At 35.8% G+C, this 24,019-nt stretch overlaps 4 protein-coding genes across 6 annotated transcripts; 2 read left to right on the top strand and 2 right to left on the bottom strand.

Moving 5' to 3' along the window:
• Window positions 1–3,976: 3,976 nt before the first annotated feature.
• On the bottom strand, window positions 3,977–6,052 carry LOC121811212. Of its 3 annotated transcripts, none has more exons than XM_042212023.1 (5): window positions 5,735–6,052; window positions 5,339–5,556; window positions 4,869–5,080; window positions 4,516–4,777; window positions 3,977–4,445 (listed from the first exon to the last, which is right to left on the bottom strand). In XM_042212023.1, exons 2-5 carry the CDS (start codon window positions 5,414–5,416, stop codon window positions 4,122–4,124), a joined length of 876 nt encoding a protein of 291 aa, XP_042067957.1. In that variant the 5' UTR covers window positions 5,417–5,556; window positions 5,735–6,052; the 3' UTR covers window positions 3,977–4,121. The 3 variants fall into 3 exon arrangements, with proteins under 3 accessions (XP_042067957.1, XP_042067955.1, XP_042067956.1); XM_042212021.1 differs by having other exon boundaries at window positions 5,339–5,601; XM_042212022.1 differs by having other exon boundaries at window positions 5,339–5,647.
• Window positions 6,053–10,450: 4,398 nt separating this feature from the next.
• LOC121740746 (CEN-like protein 2) lies at window positions 10,451–11,688 on the top strand. Its single transcript, XM_042133367.1, has 4 exons — window positions 10,451–10,676; window positions 10,793–10,854; window positions 11,186–11,226; window positions 11,304–11,688. The coding sequence occupies exons 1-4, from the start codon at window positions 10,479–10,481 to the stop codon at window positions 11,519–11,521; spliced, it is 519 nt and encodes a 172-aa protein (XP_041989301.1). The 5' UTR covers window positions 10,451–10,478; the 3' UTR covers window positions 11,522–11,688.
• A 3,922-nt stretch (window positions 11,689–15,610) lies between these two features.
• Window positions 15,611–18,207, top strand: LOC121741169 (protein ADP-ribosyltransferase PARP3-like). The gene is made up of 3 exons (XM_042133863.1): window positions 15,611–15,821; window positions 16,304–16,677; window positions 16,783–18,207. Exons 1-3 carry the CDS (start codon window positions 15,663–15,665, stop codon window positions 16,850–16,852), a joined length of 603 nt encoding a protein of 200 aa, XP_041989797.1. The 5' UTR covers window positions 15,611–15,662; the 3' UTR covers window positions 16,853–18,207.
• Window positions 18,208–18,240: 33 nt separating this feature from the next.
• LOC121741168 (beta-1,6-galactosyltransferase GALT29A-like) lies at window positions 18,241–19,859 on the bottom strand. Its single transcript, XM_042133862.1, has one exon. The coding sequence runs from the start codon at window positions 19,637–19,639 to the stop codon at window positions 18,428–18,430; it is 1,212 nt and encodes a 403-aa protein (XP_041989796.1). The 5' UTR covers window positions 19,640–19,859; the 3' UTR covers window positions 18,241–18,427.
• Between the last annotated feature and the right edge of the window lie 4,160 nt (window positions 19,860–24,019).

A 24,019-nucleotide genomic window follows, 5' to 3' on the forward strand; every position in this document is an offset into this window, starting at 1 on the left:
ACCTTAAGGTGTCTTCTGTGTGGTGTGTGAATTTCAACCTATTTGGACGAAAGATGTATTTTTGGTGAATTTTTGAAGTTGACTGCGCAGTTCTGTCAGAAATTATTTTTCTCGACCAGGGAGTTACGTTTTCGATTTGACCGACCTAAAAAGATTATTTTGATGTGAAATTTTAATTGAATGATATTTTATGTGTCTACTGTATTGTGGGAAAGTTTCAGCCCCAACGGAGACCGGATGAATTTTAAATGATTTTTACAAACCAACCGCGCAATTCTGCCAGTTTTGTTGTTAGGTGAAAATATCACTTGTTGCTAAGTTTTAATGAATTATATGATGCATGTATGATTTAAGAAGGTATCATATGACATGATTATGTGTAACACGTTGAGAAGTATTATGGCATGTTTTTCCTTATGTTGATGAACGTTCGGGAATGGACAATCTAAGAAAACGATGAAAGGAACGATAGGACATGCATGATAATTGTAATAATGGAAAACCTGATTGTGTGGTGATATTGACAAGGGGTTGTTGCACGTACGAGGGTACCAAGAGTAAAAGGTTGCGTAAAGTCGTGATTGTGTGGTATAAGCAAGCGAGGTGGGCTTTCTTTTTAAATAAGGGCAATGCCCTAAGTATACTTTTTTATGTGAAAATGATATGAATATTTGTCATGCCGTGTTTTGTTTTATTCTATGGAACCTATCTGATGTGGCTTTTGCCATCAATGGATAATCGAATTCGGGTCTGTCTAGGGAGTGAGTCCCTATTCAGGCTAGTGTACACCTATGGAGATCGTGAGCCGTCTTTTGGGTCGGCCGGTCTAGTGACTTGGAATGTGGCCACATTCTTTGTCATCAATGGATCAGATATGGTAGACATCTATGGGAAAATGACTGCAGTCACAGGTTTTACGATGGAAATGATTTTAGTGTCTTGGGAAATTTCTAAAGTTAAAACCCCAAGGTCACTCAGTGGTGGCATGATAAATACTTTTATAAAATGTTTTCGGCATGAGTCCACTGAGTGCATCAAGTACTCAGCCCTGCTTTTCTTTTAAAAATTGCAGGTTGAGCGTGACGGGTGCGGTGGGTGTTGAGCAAGACCGTTGAAGAAATTTAAGTGTGTAGAATGTGTCATGTCTTCATATGTGGCATATTCATTCTCTCAAATGCTTCCGCTAAGTAGTTGTTCTTCTTTTGAGTTCTTGTATCGTTGAGATAGTATTCATTCTTGAGTTGTTGATTGTTGAGATACTCTGATTTTTATTCGAGCTATTCCCATTTGTTTCGAGCTATGGTCGATTTGTATTGTTTTCCCCTTTCTTCCCCGCTTCTTTAATCCTCCCCTAGTCGCGATCAACCGTATTTTCTATCCTTAGAAAATGCGGGCGTGACATGGGGATGCTCTAAGAAGTACTGTACATAATTTATTATTGAATTGGCATAAAATTAAATCAACTCTTTTCTGGAAAAAAACATAGTACTAACTTTGGCTGGAAATTGAGAGTTTTAGAGAGAAGTATGCTTTCCGCTTCAAAATAAAATAAAAAATATCAATTTCATTTAAAACGTTAAAAACGAATAAAAAACGATCACAATAAAGTTTGATACCTTTCTTTATTTTTTAATCTACAATCGAACTACATCAACTAACAATAAAAATAACTTGATTCGCTCATTAAATCTTCATAGCGATTTTAAAATCCCCATTTTTCAATTCATGGCCCACATTTTTAACCAAAATATAAACAATTAATTAGTTGTAAAAGGCTAAGATTTTGTCTTTTTTCGAGTGCTTTTGGGAATTAAGTTAGTTTATTGGGCACACAAGATGACCTAATTATCACATTAATTTAATTAAGACGTCCTTTTACAAATTAGGTTTTTTGCAATCAAGTGTGGCCACACAAATTTAAATATGATAAGATTAGAGTATTTCATGAAGTTGTAAGGTGAAAAGTGTTTATTTGCTAACTGATTTTAATTAGTTGCGTGACATGATTCTCAGTACTTAAAAAAAGTTATTCGTGATTGGGAAAGTCGATAACATACTTTATTACTTAACAACTGCTCCCTCTGTTCCATAATAATGGAGACGTTTTTTTTCGCCACAAATATTAAGAAAAATTGTGTTAAGTGAGTTAAGTAAAAGAAGAATAAAATTGAAAATGAAAAAAGATCTAGAGATGAAGAGAGAAAAAAGTAAGAGAGAGTAAAGTAGATGTGGAAAAATTTGTTGACTTCTAGAAGGCAAATGACTCTATTATTAAGAAACGTACCAAAATGGCAAAATGACTCTATTACTATGGAACGGAGGGAGTACCACAAATTACACTTGTTTCAATTCATAATTTAACTAATTGTGTTTTAAATCAAGACTATTAATTAATGAATTGATAATAATGATTATAACAAGAATTATTCGGACAGTTTGCGTCGTAAGACTAAACACATGATTGAAACAAATATACTTAATTAATGCGTGATTATACCAAACGAAATCTAACTACTAGTTTATAAATCAAACATAAAAAATAATTAATGATCAAGTAGAATGTAATTAATCTGCTAATCGTTGACAGTAAAACTATTTATTTTTGCCGACATAGGATATTAGTATACTACTATGATATAAGGTCGATGTAACAATCAGAAAGGTTTGACTTTTTTAGTGATATTTTTATATTTTGCATTATAAATTGTATATTCAGTATCTTTAATTTTCATCTTGATTTATGTTTACGTAAGTATTATAAATTATTTTAACATGAGCTTAGTCAAATTAAGATTAGCATGCTTGGAACAATTATTAATATATGAAATGGAGTATTAATTTGTGAAACTGTCTCCAAAAGGGAAATTTGTAACTAGCTGAAAATTATACTATAATAACTAATACTCCCTCCGTCCTAAAATAAGCGAGTCACACTCCTTTTGAGGATGTCCCACCATAAGTAAGTCATTTATCTTTTTAGCAAAAAATCACCTCTTTTACTTTAATCATAAAAAAGTAACTTAATCAAATTTGAATTTGCCCATAGTCAATTTGGAGTTCACATTTTGGGCCATAAAATTGGCCATAAAATTTAATTTTATGGCTATGATTGTTCTTGTAAAAGCCTCATAAAATATTAGTGGACTGATTCAAATATTATTGGACATGGGATAATGTTTATTTTTGGATTTAAATTTCATTTGCTTAGTAAATGTGGCCTAAGCCCACTAGGAACCAGTTAAAGTTTATTAATCTGATGAGAACCTACATTATTATGAATTAAAATGTACTGAGAAATAATGAATTAAAGTGTACTGAGAGCAATTGCGGATCCATGTAGAGTCGGAGTCGATCGACCTTTGAAGCTGCTGCCGATCCCACAGTGTGATGGTTCCACCGGTTCACTTATGTATTCGTCTAGCATCCATTGCTAGCGACACCTGATGCACCATTTGTGTTTTGATACCGGTAACGACCTTTTCCTAATCACTCATTGACTATGGGTTAAAAACTTGCAAGCAACAATCTGTATACTACTCCCAGTGGGCCGGGGCCCAATATACCATGGGCTGATAAACATGCAGAGGTCCAATGAGTTTTCACAGCAGCGTTAGCATGCATAATACAATTACACATACTTTTAGGAATATTTAGGATTTATTTTGATTTTTTTAATTTACGAAATATTTTGATATCGATTTATTGTATAGTCAATTTTGGGTAAGGGAAATTTTTGAATTTTGCTTATTTGCCAAAAAGTATGATTTTAAATATGGATTTGAACTTAAAAGGTTTTGATTAAATTGCCAAAAAATAAAGAAATATAAATAAAAACATATCAAAAGAACTAAATATAAAAAAGAAAAGTTAGTGACAAACTATGCCTTACACACTTTAGCACATACAAACTATATATAAAGCATTTTTTTAAAAATCTAAATCCACTATATAGAATAAATTCTCTATCCACAACCTATTTAGTGGATTCAACACCAACAATTGCAACTCCATTCACAACCAAATGTTTCTTGAAACAAATAGAATACCAATACTTCAATCTACTTTGCAAGATCATCACTTTTGTGATGAACAAGAATGGACAAAAAAATTCAACCAAACTACTAGCATTGAGGTCTATACATTTGAGGAGGATCTTCTCCAAGAACAAGAGACCTCAAGATGGCTTCACACACATCAGAATCATAAACCAGCAGATGCCCTCCATCCGGGACCTCGTGATACCGAATCCAAGGCAGTTTCCCGGAGACGTGCCTCTGCAGCTGGACCGGCACCACCTTGTCCTCGTGCCCCTGCCATATATGCACCGTGCTTTCCCTCTGAGGATATGGATTGCACAGCTCCAACGGGTCGAAGTCCCACTTGCCAAATGCCACCACAAAATCACGTCGTAGGGAATCGAACACTGTCCTATCCCTTACCTTGTTCTGAATATGTGCAAAACACACATGATTAGGACAGTTTATGTTGATTTCTTGTATGAATTAGTGTCTTTACCTGACTAAGCAATTGGTAACCCGGTGTGATCTTGAGCACTTCTATGTCCTTTCGACTGAAGAATGCAGGGTTCCTATCAAGAACGGTCGATGATGGGAAGAGCTTCTGTGTCAGCCACCAATACAGCAATCGTGGAGCGTGGCTTGCAACGAAAACAGCCCAATGGGAAAGGCCCTTTCGATAGTCATCCTTCGTTAGGTCACTCGGAAGAGAAGGCCATTTGTAGTTTATGTATGGAACTACTAATGCAACACCAGCTAGCCTAAAACATCACAACAAAGAAACCAACATTCTTGAATAGCCCAAACATCAATCAACAAATGACAAGCTTATCGGATCAAACGACTATATACCTGTTTGGTGTTCGTCTGAGGCAACCCCAGACAGGGTAGCACCCCAACGAAACGCCAAGCACGAAGAACTTTGATCCCAGCTGCAACTTATCAGCTAGCTCCTCAATGTCAGAGGCTTCACTTTTTAAGGATCTCTTCGGATTGGGATCGCTTTCGCCATATCCAGCCCGGTCGAACAACAGAAGGCATATCTTCAACTCCTCAAGAAAATCCTAGAGGCTAAAGTCACATCAACTACTAAAAAACTAATCCTGATTTCTACCACAAACAGAACCAGAGGCAAAAATTCAGGTTTCTACTTTTGTAAAGTGAATTAAATTCAGATCAAGAAACCAAGACGAGTCTTTACAACAACACAAGCGAGACATCCAACAATCACAAACTACAATTGAACATAAGGCCATCAACCCTAATTTCACAATGAAAAAATTAAAAATTTACTAAAAGGGGGTAAATTAAAATTACCATACCTGGGAAGCCATAAAGTTCATTTCTTTAGAGCTACCAAATCCATGAACAACAATAACTGTGTAATTGGACTTATTCATGGGGACTCCTCTCTCTGTGTAAGCCAAGAATCTGCCATCACTGAGCCTGATTCCTTTTGAGCCACAGATTTCAACATCAATGGATGAAGATTCAGCAGTTTCAGCAGGAGGGGCAGGAAGAGTGGGCTGCTTCGATATCCCTAAACAACGCATCATCAAAACTGCCACTTTCTTGAAAACCATTGCTGCAGATGAAGCCCAAACGGAAGGGGGGAAAAATTGAATCTTGAACTAAAAAAATTGAATCTTGAACTAAAATGAATGCTTAAAAGTAGAGATGTGTATGATTGAAGAATGAGATTCTTGTTGTTGGCATACCTTAGAGACAGTGTGATCTTCACAGATTCTTGTCGATTATTTATTAGCTTCTGTATTGTTTTCGGACAGAGATGTTGACTTCCTAGTAACAGAGTTGTCTGAAAATGTAGATTGTGCCGACAATAGCTTCCACTTTGAGCATCTAAAAATGTTTTTGGATCACAGTTTTGTGTAAAGATTGATTCTTGGAGGAGTTCTATCAACTATTGCTTCTGAGATTTGATGAAGTGTGAGATTAAATTCAGTTAACTTCAAAGGAATGGTGGCGGCCCCATACTCATCTGTAAATTCTTCTCTCCCTCTCTGTCTGTCTGTATTATTGATTTAATACAAGTGGATTAAAGAAATGAGAGTGATTACTTAATGGCTTAAGGCCTAATTTTGGAGTATTAATGGTTGAAAAAGAAGAAGAAGAAATATTAGAATATTTATTTTTTATATATTTCTAGGCAGTCAATCAATTTATTATTGCCATTATCTTGAAAATTAAGCCAGTTAGATTCTTCCTTATTTCAATTTTTTTTACTTTTAATATCAATAACTTTGATAGTGAATAATGTGTATTTTAATTATATTACGGTATGTAAATTAAATAAAAAATAATTAAAATATTACTAAAGATAGGAAAGACTAATTTTATAGATGAAAAAACTAGTAGTAGTACCTTAATTATGAAGATAGTGAATTACAGTTTAATTTTTGTGTGTGAAAGCAAGATGGGGATATTTTCTATAAAACCGGTCAACAGAAATGATTCAAAAAAATGTACAATGAATAAAATAAAACTGGCCTATCTGGAAATAGGAGCAGTGATTAATTATACCATTATTCATGACCTCTGCTACATAATCAACCATCACACATATGCCTACTATATGTTCTCATTAATAATTAGATTATACAAAGTGACAAACAACACAATATTTATACTCTACTTTTTTTATACTACTAGTTTACAATTCAGAAATAGGATTTTAATGTAATTTCAATTTTTTGTTTTGTTAGTGTAGTTTATTAAAGTTTTTCATTTTTTTTACTTAGTGTAATTTCAATTTATTATTTCATAGTTGTAGTTTTTTAGTTACTTTTTTTTATGTATGAATATAGTATCATTAATTTCTCTACCCTTTTAGTATATCTAGAAACATAAAGTTCCGTAACAGAATTTACTTTTTACTTATTTATGAGTAGATTTTGTCACCGGTATCTAAAATTGTAGGTAGATCTCATTTTACATCTTGTATCTCTTAAAATAGATAACGACAAAAGTTTCCCAATTTATTAATGAGTGACATTAATAAACTATCAAGATTTACTTGTATCATTTCTACACTCTTTCATATTCAAATTCAATTGGAGTTGGATTTAAGTATATTCTTTTTATATATATTCGAAAACTCAGATCTTATTTATAGAATTATTCCCGTGTCTAAGAATATTCTTTGTGTGCCATTTCCGGCGCCTTTTTCAAATAAATGATTATCGCGTTAACACAGACAAAATAATTGAATACTATTCACTTATTACATCATGTTAAACTTTTGAAGTTAAATCTTAAATGCCTACAATTTTAGTAGACAGTATCATCGACAATTCTTTCCTCATGAAAAACACGTTATTGAATAGTAACTCATATTTCCATTTAAAATTATTATAGTTTTGTTGTAATAATTCATTTTATGTCAGTGCAATAATAATAATCCACATGAAGATAATAAGACAAAATTCTAATGCAAAAATACTGGTAAACAAGTAGTAAAAGGGAAGGCTGTAATAATGGGCTACAGATTTAAGTAATGGGCTTTAATATTTCCTAAAATGGGCCTTCTGTGTAATACTTCTATTTGTTAACAACCTTATCAAAGTCCATTATGTGATTTCATTCAAATATACTCCCTCCGTCCCGGACTACTTGCACTTATTTCCTTTTTGGGCGTCCCAAGTTATTTGCACTCATTCTATTTTTAGTAAAAATTTTCACCTACAGCCGTAATATTTGACTTTGCTATACACTCATTCCTTAATCTTCGTGCCGAAAAGGAAACGTGCGAGTAGTGCGGGACGGAGGAAGTACTTTTTTGCTTCAGCCTTCATTTCATTCAAATTTATGAGAAATTGATTTTGAACAATGAAATTTACTTTTGTTGATTTTTGCAACAACTACTCATAATAGTTAAGAATAAATAAACTATTTTTTTTAACTTTATTTTTTTTAAATGGCCATTTATTTGTGCGCACTGCTAAATAATCTGTGGAAAAGTTGAAGTACATAAAGTTATAGCTAGGATGCTGATTGAACTCTACATATAGCCATATAGGTAGATATCCTTAGAAAAATCGACACGTCAAACGTTGTTGTATCAAAGAAAAAATTTGTAATTTCCAACCTAATTATTACTCCCACAAAAAAATTCCGACTGTACTTCAACATGGTACACTTTAAAATTTAAATATTGTGTCACTTCTCCATGCACGCTCATTTTAATTCCACTGTTAATTCATAAAACTCGATAATACGTATAACCATAACTTGCTTCATTAATTAGAAAAAGTATACTCTATCCGTCCAACAAAAATAAAAAAGTGCATACAAATTTTAATAAAAGTGATCAAAATATTATAAGAAGATAAAATATTCATGATCATAAAGATAGTTTTAATAAAAAAAACATAACTATATTGTAATAAAAGAAAGTAGTGGACCAATATGAAAGATAAATAAATTGATATATTGAAAGTTAGAATAATATCTGTCTGTAAGTGTAAATAAACTAGTTATCGTGGAGTACCAAAATGACAAATTCTATAATTCCAATAATTATACTATATAATACTCCTAGTAAATACTCCCTCCGTCCCGCACTACTTGCACTTATTTTCTTTTTGGGCGTCCCAAGTTATTTGCACTCTTTCCATTTTTAGTAACAATTTATATCTACAGCCGTAATTGTTGACTTTGTCTATCACTCATTCCTTAATCTCCGTGCCCAAAAGGAAAGGTGCGAGTAGTGCGGGACGGAGGGAGTACTAGTTACGCCACTATGAAACTTATTTTTCTTCCTTTTCCTTCTAGAACTTCAAGCATCCAATTCGCTCAACAACAATTTTAACCGTACATTAATGTAATTGCAAATTTGCAATATACTCTATACCATTTTAGAAGCTTCTAAATAATGCAATACCAAACTTTGCTGAGAAGAAAATAGTAGTAGTACTTATAATTAAGGTGACTTCTAAAACTAGGTAGAGTAGTAGATATGGAAGAATCTCATCACATCAATAGAGAGAAAAATTGATGCCTTATGACAATATGACATCTTTTTCAACCAAATAGATTCCTCATAGTTTTCATTATTTTGTCTCATATAGTGGTGCAAATTAATATGAAGTGTATACCTAATTAAGGTCTCGATTGTTGGATTAAGAGAATCTAATGATCATAAGAAATTGCTTGTTAATTTTTATATTGCAGATTGTTCCTTAAATGGAAATATGCTTTCTCCACCATATACCTAGCGACAATTAGGGATTGCATGCCAAATCACGTTTCATTGGTTTTTATGCTAACAATACAGCTATGCTGCCACATATATTATGACTACCTATACAAATTAATTTTTGTGAATATACATAAATTAATAAACCAAAAAAGCTGAAGAGAGTGAAAAATGGACTGAGCAGTAATTTATAATTAAAGTATTCATACAAAATGTTTTATTTTATTTCATGTTAATACAAACATGAAACATTAGTAAAACATTTTGTATGAATAGTATTATTACCCCATTCGAGTTAAACAAGACAGTGACAACTTTCAATAAGAATTGTTGAAGTGAATAGTCTATCAACTTAACCTGATTAATTCGAATCAAACAAGTTGGCTCGACTGACATTCCTAAGTGCAGTGCAACGTCTCATTATTAAAGTAACTAAGTTGAAGTTGTCACATCATAAAATCATTAACTAAACAAATAAGGAAAATAGAAGGAAATGCACTAGAAACTATATATAAACCTAGAGTATGCACAGAAAGTCCAATTAAGTGGACTATATAGTCTATATAGATGAAGAACTCATCAACCTAGGGCTTTCCATTTAGAGCACAAAAATCAATATTTGCCCCTTCCCATTTTCCATTTTAGGAACCACTACCAAAACCTTCAAAAAGATAGAAATTCCCACCATTTTATTCCTTTTCTTGAAATGTCCACCACCACAACTTAACTATTGTGGAGTCCCTTTAATTATGAAACTTTTTATTCTTCATTGCATGAAAAAAAATCCCCTTTTTATACCTAAAATACCAAGAGTTACATCTCCTTTTAGTATCTACAGAAGTCCCAAACAGTATCTCCAAATTCCCTAGCTCTCTCACTTCATTTTTATATGTACATTATTAGGGAATTCAAAGATGAATATCCTCCATTTAAAGCCTGCATATCAATGTGCCAAGAGAGAGAAAGAGTTAGAGTGTCAAATCATCTTTAACAATTTTTTGTTGCTCAAATTCTTCCTTTTTACAATAAAATCCCTTTTTCTAGCCTCTTACTTGGGCTTTTTTTTCTTCTTTATTCCTTAAAGTTAAAACCTTTAAAATAATGAACAAAAATAGAGTACAACTAGCCAATGACACATGAGCAATCTGTTAGTTGTTGTTGTTTTCACTATAAATACATACCCTTTGCTATTCCATTCTAAGCAAAAAGTAGAGCACACTATAAACACACACACACATCACTTGAAAATGTCTTCATCGACGCCGCTGATAATCGGAAGAGTAATCGGAGACGTGGTGGATAACTTTACGGCCACGGTGAAAATGTCGGTGACGTACAACTCTAACAAGCATGTGTACAATGGCCATGAGCTCTTCCCCTCCATAGTCACCCCCAAACCTAGGGTTGAGGTTCATGGTGGTGACATGAGATCATTCTTTACCTTGGTAATATTACATTCTAATTTACATATATTTCATTTTGTGTGTGTGTGTGTATGTTTGAGAGAGAGAAAGTGTGTGTTTTGAGTGATAGTGTTAATTTTGTTAGATTTTTTGCTCAGATCATGACAGACCCTGATGTTCCTGGTCCTAGTGATCCATATCTAAGGGAACACCTGCACTGGTAAGATTATCCGCCCCATTTAAAGCGAAACATTTTTTTTTCCGACACAAGATTTTACGTAATTTTGCTTAGAAAAATGGAATTTTTATTTATTGAAATATGATATATTTAGTAAGGCGGAAGGAGTATATGTATTTTAATTTGGAAATTACACAATCATTGAGTAAAAATAAAAACAAAACAAAATACATATTTTTATGAATTACAAGAACCTAATATATTGATTGAAATATCAGCTATTTTATGAAGCAGTTGTGTTTCTTATTAAACAAAATAATCAAGAATTGGAGACTAACTAATGATTTTGTCTGATTTGACCAACTGATCACAGGATAGTCACAGATATTCCAGGCACCACTGATGCTTCATTTGGTAAAATTTTTATATACATTACCTTAATTGATAAAAAGAGTAAATATTTGAGTTTAATTACATGGAAAAAAAAACAGGAAAAGAAGTAGTGAGCTACGAGATGCCTCGTCCAAACATAGGAATCCACAGGTTTGTGTTATTGCTGTTCAAACAGAAGAAGAGAGACGGGATTAAGGCACCGATTTGCAGAGATCGATTTAATACGAGGAAGTTTGCTGAGGATAATGATCTCGGGCTTCCGGTTGCTGCTGTATTCTTCAACTGCCAGCGTGAAACTGCTGCGAGAAGGCATTGATCATCTTCATCAAAAATTTATACCTAAATAAAGTAAACTATATATATATGATGATGTTGTTGTAATGAAGGTGATGTTGTTGTTGCTAGCCATGTTACTCCTTTTTATGTATGTATGTAAATTAGTCATGTTTGCATCAATGTTGTCTAATAAACTTTTGCTAATAACCACTTGTTATTTGTATCTCTGTGTGCATTATTAAAAAAAACGGTGTTTGAGGAGCATCGATGCTTGCTAAACTGGCGAAAATGCTCACTCGACAGGAGTCATCGCGAACTTACAAAAGAATAAATGTGCTAGGCAAAGCGATCGTTGCTAACTTATTGATCGAGCAAGTACGATACCATTTTCAGACGAGTAATACTTATTATATAATCACTGCTTAATTTTGGATTGGTTATGAGATATTTGTGCAAATTATGTATAGTACAAGACATTTGGTAAGACGTTTCTCATCTTGTGTGTGAGAGTTGTAATTTTTAAAATATATGCACGAGGATAAAAGGACAAATTATTTAGCTAATTAATTGGATGATGCCTTGCAGCTGAGGATGGGAATTTGTAGGTATTTTCGGTTTTATTTTCTTAGTATGTGATTTAGGCCGTTAGCAACAAATCTGTAATCATAATTGTTTGAGAAATTTCATGGGTTCTTAACTAAAGACCATAAAGCATAAATAACAAAATAAATGAATACAAATTAAAAATAATGGCCCTATATTGTGTCATATTTTACCCTCTTAATTAATAAAGATTATATGCAGATTTATTTGTAATGAAGTTCGAAAATGATACTCCATACAGTAATTTTTTATGCCTTAACTAATCATTCAAAATTTGAAATAATAATTATATATTTATAATACAAAAATGTAAAAAAAAATCAGCAGATAGTTTGATTCCTTATTTAACTATGAAAATAGTAAAACATGTATTACTACTTCTAGGCTTCTAGCCTAAAATAATTTAACCTGTTTACTCAATCTGTTTTGGAAGATAATACTAATACTATTACACATGTTCTCATTGCTTAAAGCCGTCTTTAAAGTACAGAATATTTCGTGAAACTCTCAATTATTTTCTGGTCTATACTGTCAAAAATGTCAAATATGCACCAACAAGAATAATTACTAGGGTTTTAACCATTGGTTATTACATGATACGTTTATAACCATCGGGTTTTACACAAATAGACACACACACGCAGACAAAATTAATGTCTGAATCGATTTGATGCAGAATCATGAGTCTGTTAGAAAGATTCAATTGAGATTATGTGTTTTCACCTTTTGCCACATTGTTTGTTTGTTCTTTTTGAAAAATCAATTTTTAAACCTCAAACTTTCCTTCGTATAGAATTAGTCATGGACTACATTATTTTGTGGAATTCAACAGTCATAACTCCATTTTCACCTTTTGCCACATTGTTTTGTGGACAAATTATATTTAAAATTTTAAATATATTATTAAAAAACATGAAAACAAGGAAATAAATAGTAAAATAAGAAGAAAAATAAAAGAAAAAGGAATTATAAAAGAAAAGGGAAAACAGAAAATAATTATACTATAAGTACGTACAGAAAATATTCTCTGTACTTTTATTTGCAAGTGTGTACTTTCAGATTTCAAAATATTTTCAATGAGATGTCGCTATTTATGTTCTTTCTTTCTTTCTTTCTGTTTCTTGGAATTGAGTTCTTAAATTTTCATTTCGTTTGTAAAACGAAAAAATTAACTTGTTCTTCATTCAACAATTGAATAATTTAAAATTATTTTCTTTTACGTAATTATTTTAAATTTTAATTAAGTTTTTTCTAGTATTAGAGTGTCCACAATGGTGGCCCTTGAAGGCCACCATTTGTGGCCCGGCCACCATTCGTGGCTCTCATGTGGCTTCCGTAATGGTAAAGTCAACAAAACTATCAAAAATAACAAGGGCCACCAAATGTGGCCCTCTTTAAAAAAAATTAATTTGTTTATTTTTTTAATATTATTTTTTAATTTAAGTCTAATAAATTTTATTAGTTTTAAATTTATGATATTTATAAATTTAATTAAAGTAAAATAATGTGGATTGTAAATTAAAAAATTCACAACCTAGAAAAAATGTAACAATAACTTCGTTGTATTATATTGAAATAGGAAAATTATACAACGAAAGTGACATAATTTAAAAACAACAAGCCGGAAACCCAAATCACTCTCCAGCGCCCCTTCTACGGTTACAGACCTCTTCAACCATATCAACCTGCAGTGAATCATGCGATATTTGGCTCCGCATATCGGTGTACCTCTGGATCAAGTATTCATTACTACGTGGTACACCCATCTGTATGGGCTCCATGGCAATACCCGAGCTCGTACTAGCACCTTCTTCGGGTGTCCATCGCTCTGCAGCAAATCCTTCGTCATCTATTATCATATTGTGCAATATGATACATGCAGTCATGATGTCTGCGACATCATTTTCGTGCCATTGTCGAGCCGGGCACCGTATAATGGCCCATCGCGCTTGCAGTACACCAAAAGCTCGCTCAACGTCCTTCCTAGCACCCTCTTGTTTTTTCGCGAAGTAGGTTTGCTTCGGCCCAACGGGTTGTCGGATCGTCTTCACAAACACGGGCCAGCGAGGGTATATCCCATCGGCCAAATAGTACCCTATGTTGTACTGAGTTCCGTTGGCCGTGAATCTCACTTGCGGCCCCTCACCCCGACTCTCGTCATTAAACAAGTGTGACGATCGTAGAACGTTGATGTCGTTGTTCGATCCAGCGACACCAAAATACGCATGCCAGATTCGCAAGCGGTAATCAGCAATGGCTTCCAAAATCATCGTGGGATGTCTGCCTTTGAAGCCAGAAGTGAACTGCCCCTTCCAAGCCACTGGACAGTTCCTCCACTCCCAGTGCATGCAATCGATGCTCCCCAACATCCCCGGAAAATGATGTGCAGTCCCGTGCATAGCAATCAATCTCTGGCAATCATCGGCCGATGACTTCCGTAGATACTCCCCTTTGAAGATATCCTTGATCCCCCTGCAAAACTGCCTCAACGTCTGTAGTCCAGTCGTTTCGCCCATCTGTAGATATTCATCGAACATGTCAGCGGGCCCGGCATAGGCAAGCTGTCTAATTGCCATCGTACACTTCTGGAAAGTCGACAAGCCGGGTCGGCCGGTGGCATCATATCGCAAGTTGAAGCACCTGAACCGCTGCGCCAAACACGTCGCTATATGGATGAAGAGATTTTTCGACATTCTGAATCGCCGACGGAAAACTTCTGGCGGATAACGGGCGTTGTCGTTGAAGTAGTCCTCCATCAACCTGCGGTCTGCCCCGACATGATCACGATCGAAAAATCGCCGATGATGGAATGGCCGGCCGACTGCCACCGCCGCCTTAGCCGCCGCCTCCGCCGCCTCTTCTGCCTCTTCCGTTTCACGTTGCACCGCCGCAACAAGGTTTTGGAACTCTAGATCTACCGCTTGTTGGAATTGTTCATCGTCGGAATTCATAATTGCAATGTTAAATTGAAGTTGGAAGGGAAGATTGGAGGAAAATGGGAGTAAAATGGAGTTGGAAAATGGAGTGGAAATGTAGTATATTTATGCACAAAATTTCAAAAATTAAAAAAAAAAAAATAATTTCCGCGGCCCAGCCGCGATTCTCGGCGCTTGCAATGGGAGGGCCGCGGCTCAGCCACGCTTCTCGCCTCTCCGCCCCGGCTCTCGGCCTTTGCAATGGGGGGCCGCGCGCCGAGCCGCGGGCCGCGGCTCCCCCATTGTGGACACCCTTAAATGGAATATAATACTCCATATAATACTGTAATTTCGTGTGTTTTAGAATTAATATTGAAATCTAAAAATAGAGTGGTAAAATAATTTGGACCAGGCTAGTTTGACTTTATTGGGCCAAAATCAACCTATAGGCCCAGTTTTTTATTGGGCTACAAAGAAAAACAATTGTAAGCCCACTAACAAAGAAAATGAATTATAAATCCATATTTGGCGACGCTTGCCGCCAAATGCATGAATTTGCAGCAGTGTCCCGATTCATTCACCTCGAAAAATACGAAGTAATTTTCCTCATGTTGAAGTGCAAAAGTAAAACCTAATCCAATTCCCAATTTACTACACATTTTGATGCAGATCGAAAAGGTACAACTCATCCAAGCGCGGGGAACAACACGAAACACTTGTCACGAAGCACGGAAACTGCACCTGAGCATCTCGGAGTCGTGGCAAACCGCAGCACACCTGTTGCCTCGCGAGGAAAAACACGCAGTCGAGCTTGTTTCCGAGGTCAGTTCCCGCTACCGACATTACTGTGTAAAAATGAGTTGGCATAACCTGGAATTTGTATTTCACAAGCACAATTTCAGATTATTCCTCTTTTTTCTTCTACTGAAATATTGGCGATTGAGAGGAGGGAGTTAACCGTAGTTGTAGAAGATGAAGGTTTTGTTCTGTTTCTGCTGCATTTTGTGTTATCTGTTTTCATGATTGTGATTTGATGAAGAAATGTGAAGTAGTTTTAGGGTTTATGTGTATGTATAATTAATTCGATTCGTGAATTTGGTAGTATGAATTCATTTGAAGCAGTTATTTGATGATTTTCATGTATCTGGATTATCCGATTGAACTGCCAAAAGGAGTATGCATGATAAGCAATAAGCTGAGCTTTTGCTATATTTGGAGGATGCTTGTGTGGTTATGCTTGCAAATATATTGAAGTAGGTTTAACTATATTTATATGCTCAAGAAAGTTTTGTTGCAAATTGAAGGCTCATGAAACAAGATCAGACGCTCGATCCTCTGGTGATCAGGAAAGAGTGGCGACAAGGAAGCACAAGGCCGAGGCCAAAACAAGCGAAGGGGGATCCGATCATTGGGCAAAGAGGGCCAAAACCGAGGCTGAGGAGAGAGCCGAGGATGTGAAGAAAGCAAAAGCCAAGGGTAAGGAGCAAGCCGAGGATGTGGAGAAGGAAAGAAGCAAGAACAACAAGGGAGAGGAAAATAAGAATGAGAAGTCTACTGAGGAGATCATAGCAGAGTTTGAGAAGTTTTGTAAAGCCATGAGCGAGCATCTGTCACTTCGGCAGATGCGTGTGATTCTGGAGGCAAATGGCGGAGTGAATGATGTTGTAGTCCCTGGATGGTAAGGATCATAGTTAGTACTTCTTTTCTTTTGGGTGAAGAAAATGGACAAGATTGCTCATTGCATAGTTATTTTATAATGGTATTCTTTACACTTGGATTGCAGTCAAGATGTTCTATGTTGTGGGACGTTAGACAATTGTCCTGCTTGTGGTGGCACTTTGAAGATGTCCTAGAGGAACTTTTCAAGTTCGGATGTATATACTGTTCAAATCGGTGAAGGTTGGGGGAAGGTTGCCAAATCGGTGATGGGCTCGTTTATGATACTGTTCACCTGTCTTTGGTACTAAGCAGCTTAGGGTGTGTGCCACTTTACAGGGGCGATTTTCCTGGTTGTGTCTCCAGCAGTTGAGTGGGAACGTGGTGGCCGACTGAGGCAATGTGAGAATTGCTGAGCCTTTCATTGTGTTTATCTCCTGGTAGGACTTGGGAGTTCAGGGGATTTGATGCTGGTGTTTGGCTTCAGATCAATCATTCTGAGACATGATTTCATGGACAGGGGAATACACTTGAAGAGATGCAAGAGCTATTTCTCAGACTCTTGCTTTATTATCAGGATGATAGTTGGTATTCTGACTGTGTATGATGATATGACCGATTGAGGATATTCTACCGGAATTAGCACATGCACAAAGGATGATGCTACGATCCTCTCTTTGATCGGTGTAAGAAGTTGGGTTGCTCTGTCTCTCCAGTTGAATATAGACACTGACAAGTGACAACTACAAGATGGTTGCCAATTTGTTGCAGACGTTTGCCTTCATTTTGTTACTGGTGGGAGTTGCATCATTAGGTGAAGTTGTTACAGAGCTAACTGGTGCTCAAGAGGCACGTGGATTAATCACTAATCTCATCGGCACATTCATGTTTCATTCTTATCAAGGTATAATTGTCCAGCCAACATGATACGGGCTCTGCAAAATGACGCAGCAGAGCTGGAAAAGAAGAAACGCGAACTGGACGAGTCAGAGCATTCTACCTCAAGGTGAGCATAACGACAGCCTGCTCGAGTACAATCAATACGCTATCCACAACCCAAAGCAAGTGATGGGCCGCACACTACATACTGAATATAGTCGAATATAATTTCATATGGCGCTTATTGTTCAGGTTCGTATAAGGTCCATAGTAGCTGAAGTTCGAGGAGACAGATATTGAGTACGAAACTGCTTCGCCCTGGCTGCTGCCAGAGTCTGAATTGCGCTAGCCGTTCCTAACTATTGAAGTACATGGTTTTGTTTCTTCCCTTTGGACGAGGAGCGAGTACATTATGGGAGTGATAGGAGTGGACAAAGTGGATAGTTCCTTTGAATCTCACTCTTGGAAATATGTTCCCTTTTCTTTTCAAAGAACTTGACATAAGTTGAGAGGTATTATCTGGAAGAGCTGGTAATTGGTATGAATCATCAATCATCAATGCTGCTGTTCAATAATTTGAGATGATTCATGATTACTTGTGAAAAAGTAGATTCCCTTTCCTTTTTCAACTTCAATGTCTTGTTTGATCAAACACATGATCAATCAGGCACAATTCAGGAAGATTTTTGCACAGAGAGAAACTAAATTCGGGTCACTGCAGAAGCTGCTTTTTTTAAGGTTAACGTGTAAAAATTATTTGATTTCACTTTACAATTTGATCAGCAAAGCAACAACACAACCTAATCTTGGAAGGTGATACATCTCTCAGAATACAAACAAAACTAACACTGACTCAACCAATTTCCACAAAAAGCTGCACTACTCAAACAACATCAATGGTACATTACAAAAGGGGGAAACTTGAACTTATCTAAGACATACGGCACCGCCACCTCCGCCTCCGCCTCCGATCTCTGTAAATCCCTGTAGAACTGATACTCCGCCTCGTAATCATGAAGCGAGAGCTCCGCCTTCTGGTTCGTGTGGTAATGGTGCCTCGCCTCCTTTGATTTCCCAAACCCGAACACGCTCACCCTCTCGCAAACCCCCAGCGCCACCATCACCGCCTGCATCCCGGACGAGTAGTGGAAGTTCACCGCGTCGTGAGCCGACGCCCACTCCACTGGATCCTTCCCGGTCGTCGCAACGAACCTCTTCAACGAGTAGTACTTCACGATCCTCGCGCATAAGGCGTCGAATCGCGGATCGGTGACTATCAACGGCGATTTGTGAGATGCGTTGCAGACTAAATAGTCGAGGAAATGCGCCGGCTGGCAAATGTACATGATCATGGCGACGCTCGCGCCGTAGGGTTGGCAGAAGCAGCTCTCTCTCCTAGCGCAGAGATGCAAAATGTTGCTGTTGGCGAAGGAGATGTTCGTTCTGAAACCTACATTGCGCTCGAATCCCCTGATCCGAGCGTTGTTCAATCGGATCACGATTTCGTGGCTGTCGATTAGGTTTCCGTGATCCGATTTCAGTAAAATTCCACTGTTTCCGACGACGGCGCAGCTCCTATACTTCTCAATTGATCGTTTCACGCCGTTGAAATCATCGATCGAGGATTTGATCTCATTCACGAGCTCCGACATTATATCCGGGTGGAAAAACCTCCGATTCCTCGCCCAATCGCTCAGATGCCGCCGGAATTTCTGCCAAATGCGGTGAAACTCCGGCGATCGGAGCTGCAGCGGCATCCCCCGCGCCGTCCGCAGCCTCACATCGATGTGGTACTTCCCCGAGGAAAGGAAGGAGCGCTGGCGGCCGCGGCTGGCGAAATTCCCCTCCAGCAAATCCTCGATCTCCTTCTTCAATTTGGCATCGGCTGCATCGACGGCGGCGAATCGGAGGAGCGTATCGTTGAACGGCGGCGGTTTGGGGGGTGGAGGTGATGATGATTCTGATGCGGATGCGGCGTCGTATCGGAGGTAGGAGGTTCCGTTCTGGTGATGAAGCGCGACTCTGAGGGTTAGGGTTCCGGCGAGGGCGAGGAGCAGCAGCACGGTGTAGAGCGGCCGCAGAGTGCGCTTCATCGAGTGGTACATTGGATCTGGAGAGGCTAAATTTGCGAGGAGATTATGTGGAGGAATTTGGAGGAGAGGAGGAGGGATCTGTTGTGGTTCATGATGAGAGAGGGAGTGAGAGGGAGGGGCGCAGAGGCATTGGGTTTGAGGTTGCAGAAATGGCGGATGTCGGCTGGGTATTGTGGGTTGGTTTTTATAGTGGGGAGATGGGGTTGCAGAGAGAGAAGGGATCTGTGGAGAGAGAGAGAGAGAGAGAGAGAGAGAGAGAGAGAGAGAGACGTAATTAAGGACTTAAAAAGGTGTTTAATATGTGTAGTATGCTTAGAACTAGAGTTTAGTTTACAATTTTTTATAAATGATGCGAATTTTTAGGGGGATTTTTCAACTTATTTATGACAACTATGTGACAATATTTCCTTATATGAAGTTATTGGATTCGCTATTAAATGAACTCTTATAAAGGGGGTAACTGTCAAAAAATTATACTCCCTTTTTAATCAAATTTAGGTTTGTCTTGTAACTTTCATAATTAATCAAAAAATTTATCAAATTTGAATTTGTTTGTAATTATTTCAACGGTGGAATTATGGAGTATCTAATATGATAGTCGGACTTCATGTGTATGCTATCATAGATGAGTTAACTGATGTTGAGTATTCACAAAGAAAATAATATTGCATAGGCTAAAAACATCAACAATATAGTGCAGATAATTGGAATTTTGTAAAATAATTGCTAATATATTCAAATTCATGATTTTTTTTCCAATTTATTTTATTTTGCGGACAATGATATAATTGGACTAAATTTCATGTTTTTACATAATCTATCCTAAAAAATATTACTACTCCCTCCGTCCCATAAAGTTTGTCCCAGTTTGATTCGGCGCGAGTTTTAAGAAATTATTTGACTTTGTATTAAATGGAGGTGCGAAGTGAAATAAGGGTCCCACATTAAGGAGATTGGTGGGTTTATTTAATGTCTATTTTTGGAAAAAAAAATCAATTAGGACAAACTTTGTGGGACGCACGAAAATAGTAAAATTAGATAGACTTTGTGGGGAGGGGGGTATGATTTTTTTATTGATGAGATTCAATTCATAGGATTGTATTCATCCATTAAGGTGGTGTTCGGTTTCCAAGATACAATAATACGAGATACAATCTAAGATTGAGTTGTGAGATTATTTTAGTCATAGGGGGTTAGCTATGACTAATTATCTCATGATTATCCATCTAGGATTGAGTTGTGAGGTTGAATCTTATGAACCAAACATACTACAAATTTAATCTCGGATACAATCTTGCAAACCGAACATCACCTAAAGGGATGCATGTAATAATGAAAATAGTGTTGAAAATAGTTTTACGATCAAAGTGTTGAATAGTTTTCGTGTATTTCGTGTTAGATATTATATACAACAGTATAATATTGTTGAGAATAAAAAAACATATTTAGTTTTCGATTATGGGAGTCTACAATACATCCTTTCATGTTGCATTAATGTACACTTAAGTTCAAATCTCATTAGTAATACGGTTTTTATATTTATTTATTCACCTTTTATTTTATATTCTTATGTATGATTTTTTATGTAATACTAATAAAATTGCCATTATTACATATGGATGGTGGAACCAATGTATTTATTCACTTGTAATATAAAAAATCACTTGTTTGAGAGCTATACAAGTCCCTCCCGCAGTCCAATTGTTTGGTGCCCTTGCTCATTTTTATTTTTATTTATTTTATTTTATTTTCAAAAAAATAATTGGTAGATGTGTACTTAAAATTTTAAAAATTGCCTCATACTAACATTTTACTGAAAATAATTTAGGGGGTTTTAATAATCACTTTTTTGCACTTTTTGCACCTTCTGGGTTGCTCAATGCATGATTGACAGATTTAGGGGGTCGACAACCCCCTCCATGCGACTAATTTTCCCATGTTCGATGGCAAAATTTTCATATCCGTCCCCTTCGTTTGCTCTCGACACCACTCTGAAGATCAAAATATTATCTATATCCGCTCCTTTCATTTTTGAATCTCAGATCCACTACTTGCTCAATGTTAGTGATAAGTCATATAACTCAATACTAGTACTATAAAAAAGTTATAGTAAGATTTTTAACGTGTAGATCACTTAGAATAAATTATTAATGTATAGTAGTATTAAATTGGCATTTGACAGATAGTAAGAATAAACAAAGGGTTGATCCACTTTTCTTGTATCCTAATTAACTCAGTGAATTGTTAAGAAGTAGGCTTTAAAAAATCGTTTTAACCGATGCAGCAAATAAGACTAAAGGGTTTCTTGATTGTGATTTACGAAATTTTAACCTTTTCTAAAATAATTTAAAATTTGGTTGTCACTCTATGCGACGGCGGTGACAATGCTGGTTTATAATTAGTGTAATTATTTAAGGGAATAATTAATTACTTTATTGTTTTGTGACGCTATTATTAAAAAAAATTTCCTGAAAAAAGTAAACTAATAAATGCATTGATAAAATTCCTTGGATTAATTTTAAAAAATGCAGATTAATAATACTATTGAATTATCAATTTAATGTCATGTTGTAACCAGAATTCATTTGGAAAGTGTATTTATTCCCTCACTTGTATATACTACTATAGAATGGTAATCAGATGCAAATTTTAAATATTGTACAAACTCTAAATTATAATCTGGACTGTTAAAAAAAATCAATAGATTACAAAATAACATCATTATTTTTACCTTTCAAAGTTTCCACATTATTATTTGTCGTTATTCGATCCTTCATGTATTTCATAACTTCATTTATTTTGTATGTTGTGCCTATTGTGACATCTTCTTTCTTTTAGTTTGATTACTAATAGATGTTTTGTCGTGCATATGTTTTGTGATGTTATGTTGTTTGAAACTTTTATTCGGTTTGGAGCTAACGTATGACTATTGAATGAACATTGAACAAGGTTGATACACTAATATATATTTTTTCTTTTATTTTTTTGTGTTTGTTTATTACTTTTCCCTTAATAGTGATTTCGAATAGAACATTTTGTTCATTAGTTGATTTAATTACATTTTATTGTTATTTCTATTACAAAATCCTTTTATATTATTCTATTGCTAGCTGTTATTGGCTATGAACATTTTTTCTTAAAAATCAATTAAATCAATATTACCTCCGAGTATTCAACAACTCATCTGATGTGGTTCCACGATTGAATGGTTGGACAATAATCGTGCTTAATTAATAATTAATATGGCACCCTGCCCACAATAATTAATCGTGATTAATAATTAATACTCCTATGGTTCAATTTTTATTTTAAACAACATTGAAATCATGTTCCCTTCCCTATATTTTTATAGTGGTCAAATACTCAAATTCAGAAAGGTGGAGTATTATGCGCACTCATGCCATCAAACCATCGGTCTTTTTGCCATATGATTAGGTTAAATAATTCGTCCACTCTTTACACTAAATTTAGTGCAACAAAGTTATCCGCAATCTATTAGAAATAATGGGATAAAATTCTCAAGTGTGTACATGCGGTACTCTAGCTATTACAATCGAAAGGAAACCGACAATAATAAATGGAATGAAAATTACAACAGAAATAATAAAACAAACTAAACTAAGTCGAGTCGAGGGAAGCTCTCTTTCCGCAAAATAAATTACGCCCCGGCTAGTGCTCACGGAATGACGTATTGCCCCCAAAGATAAAACGACTTCCTCCTAGCGTGTAGAAGCACCTCAAACCCGCTAGGCACCGGCAAACTTGATGGAGTTCTGAGAATCGAGCTAGACAATGCTCCTAAGATGTACACTATGATGTAGAGAACTTGAGAGAATAGAGAATGCTTTTTGTTGGTGTTTTGTTTCTCTACAACTCAACGCCTTTTATAGGCATAAAAGAGGACATGAAAGGTCTAGGTCTTGGATTTAAAACACCAATAAACCATCACATCAACAAAATGGAGGTTATAAGAAGTGAAAGGCCAAAAGCCTCTCAATTTCACACGTTTTCAATTTCACACGTTTTCAATTTCATGCGTTTTTTTCAACACAATCTTCAGTCTTCAGACATCATCACAGAATTAATACTTGAATACACACTTTTTTTTAGTATATACTCCGCTTCAAGTTTTATTATGCAATGTTTCCTATAAGATGCGGCCAATGAGGAGTAGTTGTCGGATAATATGCAACTTTTTTTACCTTGGGAATTCAAATATACCAATATCAACATTCTTTACCGATTTTTATAAAAAAAACTTAGATATTTTCGTCAAAATTAGTGGGGCTCAAACCCACAAGTTCCGCCTTGACAGAGCAATAGCTCCTCTAGTCTAACCGATTGAACCATATTCATATGAAAATAAAGGACTCGATCTGCTAAAATATTAGT

This window comes from Salvia splendens, chromosome 7 (genome assembly GCF_004379255.2).
Source record: "Salvia splendens isolate huo1 chromosome 7, SspV2, whole genome shotgun sequence".
Taxonomy (NCBI): domain Eukaryota; kingdom Viridiplantae; phylum Streptophyta; class Magnoliopsida; order Lamiales; family Lamiaceae; genus Salvia; species Salvia splendens.

Bases quoted from the DNA above. Each gene is read 5' to 3' on its own strand.
- LOC121811212 (XM_042212021.1), bottom strand. From the start codon at position 5,599: ATGGTTTTCAAGAAAGTGGCAGTTTTGATGATGCGTTGTTTAGGGATA. The intron at 5,081-5,338 runs GTATGGTAATTT...TTTAGCCTCTAG, and splicing joins TGAACTTTATGGCTTCCCAG to GATTTTCTTGAGGAGTTGAA. The intron at 4,778-4,868 runs GTATATAGTCGT...GTGATGTTTTAG, and splicing joins CTCAGACGAACACCAAACAG to GCTAGCTGGTGTTGCATTAG.
- LOC121740746 (XM_042133367.1), top strand. From the start codon at position 10,479: ATGTCTTCATCGACGCCGCTGATAATCGGAAGAGTAATCGGAGACGTG. The intron at 10,855-11,185 runs GTAAGATTATCC...AACTGATCACAG, and splicing joins CTAAGGGAACACCTGCACTG to GATAGTCACAGATATTCCAG. The intron at 11,227-11,303 runs GTAAAATTTTTA...AAAAAAAAACAG, and splicing joins CACCACTGATGCTTCATTTG to GAAAAGAAGTAGTGAGCTAC.
- LOC121741169 (XM_042133863.1), top strand. From the start codon at position 15,663: ATGCAGATCGAAAAGGTACAACTCATCCAAGCGCGGGGAACAACACGA. The intron at 15,822-16,303 runs GTCAGTTCCCGC...TGCAAATTGAAG, and splicing joins CAGTCGAGCTTGTTTCCGAG to GCTCATGAAACAAGATCAGA. The intron at 16,678-16,782 runs GTAAGGATCATA...CTTGGATTGCAG, and splicing joins GATGTTGTAGTCCCTGGATG to TCAAGATGTTCTATGTTGTG.
- LOC121741168 (XM_042133862.1), bottom strand. From the start codon at position 19,639: ATGTACCACTCGATGAAGCGCACTCTGCGGCCGCTCTACACCGTGCTG.